The sequence below is a fragment of the Corylus avellana genome, unplaced genomic scaffold (genome assembly GCF_965113065.1).
Source record: "Corylus avellana unplaced genomic scaffold, dhCorAvel1.hap1.2 HAP1_SCAFFOLD_237, whole genome shotgun sequence".
Lineage (NCBI taxonomy): Eukaryota > Viridiplantae > Streptophyta > Magnoliopsida > Fagales > Betulaceae > Corylus > Corylus avellana.
The window spans coordinates 13,268-21,532 of NW_028290618.1; the positions used below are offsets into that span (position 1 = coordinate 13,268).

At 37.0% G+C, this 8,265-nt stretch overlaps 2 protein-coding genes across 2 annotated transcripts; both read left to right on the forward strand.

Moving 5' to 3' along the window:
- Positions 1 to 410: 410 nt before the first annotated feature.
- Positions 411 to 2,312, forward strand: LOC148582219 (putative pectinesterase 63). Its single transcript, XM_088512106.1, has 4 exons — positions 411 to 905; positions 1,449 to 1,655; positions 1,780 to 2,018; positions 2,153 to 2,312. The coding sequence occupies exons 1-4, from the start codon at positions 411 to 413 to the stop codon at positions 2,310 to 2,312; spliced, it is 1,101 nt and encodes a 366-aa protein (XP_088368232.1).
- Positions 2,313 to 6,444: 4,132 nt separating this feature from the next.
- LOC148582220 (uncharacterized) lies at positions 6,445 to 7,571 on the forward strand. Its single transcript, XM_088512105.1, has 2 exons — positions 6,445 to 6,538; positions 7,156 to 7,571. The coding sequence occupies exons 1-2, from the start codon at positions 6,445 to 6,447 to the stop codon at positions 7,569 to 7,571; spliced, it is 510 nt and encodes a 169-aa protein (XP_088368231.1).
- Positions 7,572 to 8,265: the final 694 nt, after the last annotated feature.

Sequence of the window (8,265 nt, forward strand, 5' to 3'; positions counted from 1 at the left end):
ATATTGCTATTAACACATGTTAATAAATATATTAATGCTATTTAACACCTGTTAAATGCAACAGCGAATATATTGCTATTAACACTTGTTAAAACAAAAAACCAAAAAAAAAAAAAAAAAAAAGAGGAAGAAGGTTTTGTGTGACAACATGTTCTATTCTATTTTCAGAAAGATCAACTAATTAAGAGAAGTAGAGCAAATTAAATATATAACCTCCTGGAAGTCCATTTTGCTAGCTGATAATTAATTAAGAAGGAATGACAGAAACCACAAATGAGAAACAAAAAACCGTGCGTGGGAATCTACCATGAATTTAGGATTCCCTCGCTCGATCTCCATGGTTCAGCTAGCATATAAATACCCTAGTACCCTTGCTTATTATCAATATTCAGACGCCAAAACACACATAAATGGTCGAAAAAGTGACATCTATCGCACTCCATGTGGTTCTCACGACAATTCTCTTTGTTGCATCCCTTGTCATATCGGATGATACGGCGCCGGCGCCCGCCAACAAGTCACAACTAGACAACTGGTTCAACAGCATTGTCAAGCCCTACACGCAGAGAGCGGCTACTCTAGACCATGCACTCGTGGCGGCTGAGAAGGGTGCTAAAGTTATTAAGGTTAGCAAAACTAAGGGAGGGAATTTCAATACCGTCTCTGACGCCATTAAAAGCATTCCGCCGCGGAATACAAAACGTGTCATTGTGCATATTGGACCTGGAGTATACAATGAGAGAATTAGAATTGACTGGACTAAGCGTTTTGTTACTTTCTACGGATCGCCGGCAAATATGCCAACTTTGACATCTTCCGGGACGGCGGCACAGTATGGAACAGATGATAGTGCCACCTTGGTTGTCGAATCTAATTACTTTGTTGCTGCAAACATTATTCTTGTGGTACGTACATACGTACCTGTGTACGTTGTCCCATATATATATATCACTTAGAACTTTTGAACTATCACGCGTTTTGATAAGATTTCTTTCAATATTAAAAACTCTTAATTTCACCTATAAACTTTCAATTTGATGCAATTGACCTCTCCGTCAATTTTTTCCGTTAAACCTTAACGGAAACCACTAAAAAGACTAAATTACTCTTCAATTTTTTTGAGTTTTTTTTTTTTTTTTTTCAATTTAAAATTAAAGGTAAATTTAGAATTTTATAAAAGTTCTAGAGGTATAAAGGTCATTTCATCACTTTTAACGTAAAAAACTAACGGATCGGGTAGATTGTATCAAATTGAAAGTTTGAAGGGTAAAATTAAAAAGTTTTAAAATTTAGAGAAATATTTTCAAATTGCATGGTAGTTCATTAATCTTTGTAGAATTTCCCCATATATATATATATATATATATATATATATATAGAGAGAGAGAGAGAGAGAGAGAGAGAGAGAGAAACACACGATATACATGTAATGGATTTTTTGTAAACAGAATTCTGCGCCAAGGCCTGGGAACGGCAAAAGTGGAGGGCAGGCACTTGCAATTAGGATCGCTGGCGACAAGGCTGCCTTCTATAATTGCAAGTTCAAAGGATTTCAGGATACCGTCTGTTCCGACCATGGCAACCATCTCTTTAAGAACTGCTACATTGAAGGCACTGTCGATTTCATTTTTGGGAGTGGCACTTCTCTTTATTTGGTACGTACATCTCAACTATATATATATATCATGTCAAAATGAGACAACTTCATCAAACAAAAATATTATTCAGTAGACAGTTATCTGATAATAAAGAAAGATGTTTTTTTTTTTTTTTTCACAGAATACTGTATTAAATGTACCTGGGGATGGTGGGTTCACGGCGATCACAGCACATGGGGAACTTCCCTCGGAGACCAATGGATTCTCGTTTGTGCATTGCAGCGTAACAGGCACTGGAAATGGTACATACTTGGGAAGAGCATGGAGACCCTATTCCAGAGTGATTTTCTCCTACACTACCATGAGCGGCATTGTCAATCCTCTTGGATGGAGTGATAACTCACACCCAGAACGTGACAGGTGACCCATCATCATTTTCTATTTGTTTCATCACTTCAATATGTAATATAATTCGTTTCTAAACATCTAATCGGAGGCGATTAGATCTTTAATCGTTATGGAAATTAATTAAGCGGCGATTATTTGCATTGCAGAACGGTTTACTATGGAGAATACAAATGCTCAGGACCGGGTTCAGATCTTTCTCGCCGTGTCCCGTATACAAAGAAATTGAGTGACAATGAAGCCCGACCATTCCTCGCCCTTCACTTTATTCAGGCTTCCTCATGGTTGCTCCCTCCTCCAACGCTGTAAATGCACTACTGCTGACAAGAGTCGCCCAACAATTGCTCATGCATTGAAGGAGAATCAAGAATTTTAGTGTGGGAGACTAAAATGAATTAAAAAATATATATAAAAAAAATAAGGGGTGGAAAGTAATTTTTGAGGGTCTACCTCATATATACACGGCTATGTACTTTTTTTGGAGGATGTTTTAAATTTCTAGGGGGAGTCAAGCCCCCAAGTCTTATGCTGGGTCTGGCGCCCCTCACTCTCTCTCTCTCTCTCTCTCTCTCTATATATATATAAAGTTTAAAAGAAAAACATATATCTCCAATAATCTTTTTATTTCCACCGTCTTAATTACAAGATGTTTGTCAAATTAATGGCATGAACAATGTATTTGGATTTAAAAGAAAAACTTTAAATTTTGATCGTGAAATGAATACTATCTATTTCATTTAAAAATGAGATGATCTTGTCCTTAAGGGGTAGCTCAATCAACTGTGAACCACGTCTCATAAAGCAAAGGTCACTAGTTCGAATCATCTCTCCTCCTTCCCTTATGTGGACATGCATGTCAAAAAAAAAAAAAAAAATGAGAGGATCTTATTTGGTTTAGAAACTAACAACAATTTACATCCCATTAAATGCCAAGCTAATGCTAGGACTTTCTACGTAATAATTAAGCTAGTAGCTCATCAAACTACATTAGCTTGCTAGTTTCTTTTAGAGCATTTCTAGAGAGCTCTCTGATGCAGTGCGACTTAGTGAGCTGCATAGTAGAACAACAAGAAATAATGAATAGATATTTCTAGATCTTGATACGATTAAATAATTTAAAAAAATTTCTCTAAACGCTAGATACTCTGTATGGTTTGAAAGAAAATAATGAAGAAACTCAACTCTAAGACTTCTTATTGATAAAAATTAATTCATAAACAAAAGCTATACGTTTCTAAAGGCATAAGGATATATTTATATTTATAGCCCTAAAGTTCTAACCCTAATTGTAAAAGGAAATTAAGTCGGTTTAGACTTTTATGCTGGCCATTCGAACGGGACATATCCGTGTTCAGACGATCACCCAAATAACTAAAATTAAAGTACGTAAAACAACTAAAAATTAAGTAAAAACTGAAACATAATATAGGGCCGTTCCGATGGCTTGTGAACAGGATGTGAACGGACGTCTCTGGTTTTACCATATATGGTGACTTCCGGAAGAGGCCCATGCCGGTTTCCGAACGAAGGTTCTTTTGACCTAGTAAACATTGAAATTAGCAAACTTTCGTGAAACATGACTTTGTAGATATTTGAGTTAGCTTTCTAACGCTGCAAATCTTACTTAAATCACTACAAAAAAAAGGTCATTTCTTCACGTGCCAAACAGTAATATTTTTTTGGCACGTCAGTAAATGCTGACGTGTTAAAAGTAGCACGTCAACAAATTATTTGCTGACGTGTTAAAAGTCACACGTCAACATTTACTGACGTGTTGAAAACAACACGTCAGTATTTACTGACGTGTCACTTTGGCACGTCAGCAAATTTGAACCAAATTTACTGAGACATCATTTTAAAATTAATAAATAATTGGTTGATTTATTTACTGACGTGTCAGTATTTGACACGTCAGCAATTAGTGACGTGTCAAATTGACACGTCAATAAATATTGACGTGTCACTTTGACACGTCAATAAATCTCTTGACGTGTCACTTTGACACGTCAGTAAATATAATATATATATATATATATATATATATATAAATTACATATATATATATATACTTTTCTTTTAAAAAAAAAAATATATATATATATATATGATAAAAGGAATTCCTGACGTGCCAAATCTGGCACGTCAAGAATTCCTGACGTGCCAAATTTGGCACGTCAGGAATTCTTTTATGTTGTTTTTTTTTCTTTTTTCTTTTTTTTTTCTTTTTCTTTTTCTTTTTCTTTATATATATATATATATTCCTGACGTGCCACATAGGCACGTCAGGATGTGCCTTGGAAGGCCAGCAGGCACCCATCGGCCATCGCATTTGCATTAAATTTTTTTTTTTTTTTTTTTTTTATCTGGTTTATATATATATAATATTATAAATTACTGACGTGCTAATTTAGCACGTCAGTATTTTTATTTTTACTTTTTTAAAAAAAAATATCAGGTATATATATATTGTAAATTTCTGACGTGTTGATTTGGCACGTCAGCATTTACTGACGTGTCAAAACTAGCACGTCAGAAATTTCTGACGTGCTAAAATTAACACGTCAAAAAATAAAAAAGCGGGACATTCAATTTAATTTTCCCTCTTCTTTCTCTCTTTTATTATTTATTATTTCTCCAGCTACTTTTCTTATTTAATTCCAAATTTTTTTTCTCTCTCCTAATCTCCCTCTTCTCTCTCAATCTCTCTGAATCTCCCTCTTCTCTCTCACTCTCTCTGCACGGCTGCTAGAAGAAAAGCAGATCAAGAAGAAAAAAAAACAAAGGAGAAGAGAAGATCGAAGAAGAGAAGGAGAAAAAAAAAAAAAAAAAAGAAAAAAAGAAGAGAAGATCAGAAGATCGAAGAAGAAAAAAAAAGAAAAAAAAAAAAGAGAGAAGTCAGAAGATCGAAGAAGCAGAAGAAAAAAAAAAGGAGAAGAGAAGATTGCAGAAGAGAAAAAAAAAAAAAAAAAAAAAAAAATCGCAGAAGAGAAGCAGCAGAAAGAAAAAAGAAAAAAAAAAAAAAAAAAAAAAGGAGAAGAGAATATCGCAGAAGAGAAGCAGCAGAAAGAAGAAAAAAGCAGCAAAAAAAAAAAAGGAGAAGAGAAGAGGATCGAAGAAGAGAGATTTTTGATTTGAAGAAGCTTTGATTTGGTTTATTTTGATTTGATTTGAGAGATTTTTTATTTTTTATTTGAAGAGAAGAAGATAGAAGAAGGAAGAAGGATAAAGTTTATATTTTGATTTGGGTTTTTGATTTTTTGAAGATTTTTTGGGTTTGAGTTTTTGAAAATGGAGGAAATAAGAGAGAGAGAGAGTGCAAATGGAGGAAGGAAGAAGGCAGCAGGGAGAGAGCTGGGGGAAGACTAAAAAAAATATTTTTAATTGAAAAAAAAAATCCAGAAAAATTTTAAAAAAAGAAAAATAATTTTTTTAATAATTTTAAATTTCCTGACGTGTCAATTTTGGCACGTCAGGAAATTTAAAATTATTAAAAAAATTAATTTTTCTTTTTTTAATTTTTTTTGGATTTTTTTTTAATTAAAAAAATTTACTGACGTGTCAAAATTTGACACGTCAGAAAATTTGTTGACGTGTCAAAATTTGACACGTCAAAAAATTTTCCTGACGTGTTAAATCCAACACGTCAGTATTTTCTGACGTGTTGGATCTAGCACGTCAGTAATTCCTGACGTGCCAAAAATGATACGTCAGGAATTCCCATTTCCTGACACCCACATTCTTCACGACCGAAACACGTCAGGAAAGCCTCGTCAGGAGGATTTACTGACGTGTCAGACGACCTGACACGTCAGTAAACCTATGTCAATAAAAATTGTGTTTTTTGTAGTGAATCTGTTATGGAATCCTTAGCTTTCCGATCTTCATCACTTTCTATTTTTAACTTTTCCCTAAAAGTTAGAAAAATCTCATAAAACAACCATTTATCAAGCTTTCTTCTCTTTCTCCATTTTAGTTTTTGACAGAAACCCTTCCCAAAAGAAGACAGAAGGCAGCCGGTGGGGAAGAACATGGAGGAGGGGTATTTCGGGGAAGACGGCAATCTGAAACTCCACATGGAAAAGGCGAGACTCACGGCAGAAGTGTTGGGGAGATTTTGAAAAAGATCCCTACAGAATCCCAGCATGCCGAGAATGGTGGAGTCGTAGGTATTATGAAGGACCATTTTGAAAAACAATCAATCAACCTTGATGAGGAGTGTAATCAAGTCAAAAATGGAAAGAATCAAAGGGAAGTTAAGAAGGGAGGATTCGCTGAAAATTCAAATGGCAAGGAACGGAAATCACCAGCTGGAACTTGGTTGGCGGGACAGGGATTTGAAAGGGAGTCCAAATCTCAACAGGCGCTGACCTTTAGTAGTCCCGGGGGCCCATATTTAGGCCCAGTGCTTGCAGACGTTGAGAAATCCATGAGGGGGGCCTAGATGGGAAATATGGCAGCAAAGAGAAAGTACCGAGAGGAGGACTCACATCAGTTGGAAGGAACGGTTTATAGGAGGAAAAAAACAGGAAGTGAAGGTGATGAATTAGTAGCAGCTCGGGGCAGTGGGGAAATTGAAGTAAATTTTGGATCGGGATTGGCGGAGGCTGAAAACCAGCCCCGCCAACCGCAATGATCGCCCTAAGTTGGCACTGCCGAGGGCTTGGGAACCTCCGGACAGTTCATGAACTTCGCCGTATGGTGAAAGCAAAGAAACCCAATTTGGTTTTTATCATGGAAACCAAATTACGCAAAAATAAAATTGAGGTGATTTGGATGAAATTGGGATTCGAAAACATGTTTGTGGTTGAGAGTGTGCGACGTAGCGGAGGATTGGCGCTTTTTTGGGAGGAGGGATGTGAAGTAGAAGTTCAAAATTTCAGTCAACGACATATAAACGCTGTAGTGTATGATCGGGCTTTGGAGGTTGACTGAAAATTCACGGGCTTTTATGGCCACCCGGATGCTACCAAACGCCATGAGGCATGGTGTCTCCTAAAAAGATTGGCTCTTTTGACCCCGGGCCCTTGGGTGTGTCTCAATGACTTTAATGAAGTTTTGACTACTACAGAGAAGATGGGGGGACAAATACGACAACACAACCTCATGCAAGATTTCCAAAACACTCTTGAGGTATGTGAACTATTTGATTTAGGTTTTGTGGGACCTAAATTTACCTGGAGCAACTATCAAGAGGGGAGTGCACTTATTAGAGAGCGGCTTGATAGGGGAGTAGCCAACGTTGAATGGAGAAACTTATTCCCGGATGCTGTAGTAGCTGTGCAAACAACTACTTGCTCTGACCATGCAGCTTTAGTCCTATCTCTATCTAGGCCTCGAGCAGCTATGGGAAGACGAACCCGTTTTTTTTATGAGGCTAGTTGGACCTTGGAAGCAGGATGTCAAGAGGCCATTAACACGGCATGGAATCACTATCCAAATTTTGATACCAGTTGGGCGTGTCTTACTACAAAACTAGCTGGCTGCATACACGAGTTGAAAAGCTGGCGGAGAAAGGCGTATGGCAGTGTACCTGAAGCAATATCCAAGCTGCAAGGGAGGCTTCAATAGCTCCAGACCAGGGAGGATCTCTCGGCTTTACAGGAGATTAAGACCATCCAGACAGAGTTACAAGTTTTATTAGACAAAGAGGAAATCTGGTGGCGTCAACGAGCAAAAGAAGATTGGCTCAAAATGGGTGATCAAAACACAAAGTACTTTCATGCATGCGCAAATCCAAAACAAAGACATAACTATGTGGGGATGATTTTGGATGAAAGGGGGCAGCGGTGGGAAAATCCAGAAGCAATAAAGGAAGCCTTTGTATCTTATTTTACAAGCCTTTTCTCCAAGGGACCGGATGGTGACTCTAATCCATGCCTTACACCTATGGCTAGCCAAGTAACTGACCATATGAATTCAGAATTGGTACATAATTTTTCTGTGGAGGAGATTGAAGTAGCTATATTCCAAATGGCGCCGCTCAAAGCTCCAGGTCCGAACGAGCTGAATGCATGCTTCTTTCAAAATAATTGGCCAATTATGGGCAAGGAGGTATGTCATGCCATTATTGATATTTTGAATGTCGGAGTGATGCCACATGATTTGAATTTGACTCATGTCACACTTATCCCCAAACTAAAAAACCCCACGAGAGTCACGGAGTTTAGGCCAATAAGTTTATGTAATGTGTTATATAAACTTATCTCAAAGGTCCTAGCAAACCGTTTGAAAAAGATTTTGCCCAATATCATTGCCCCTACTC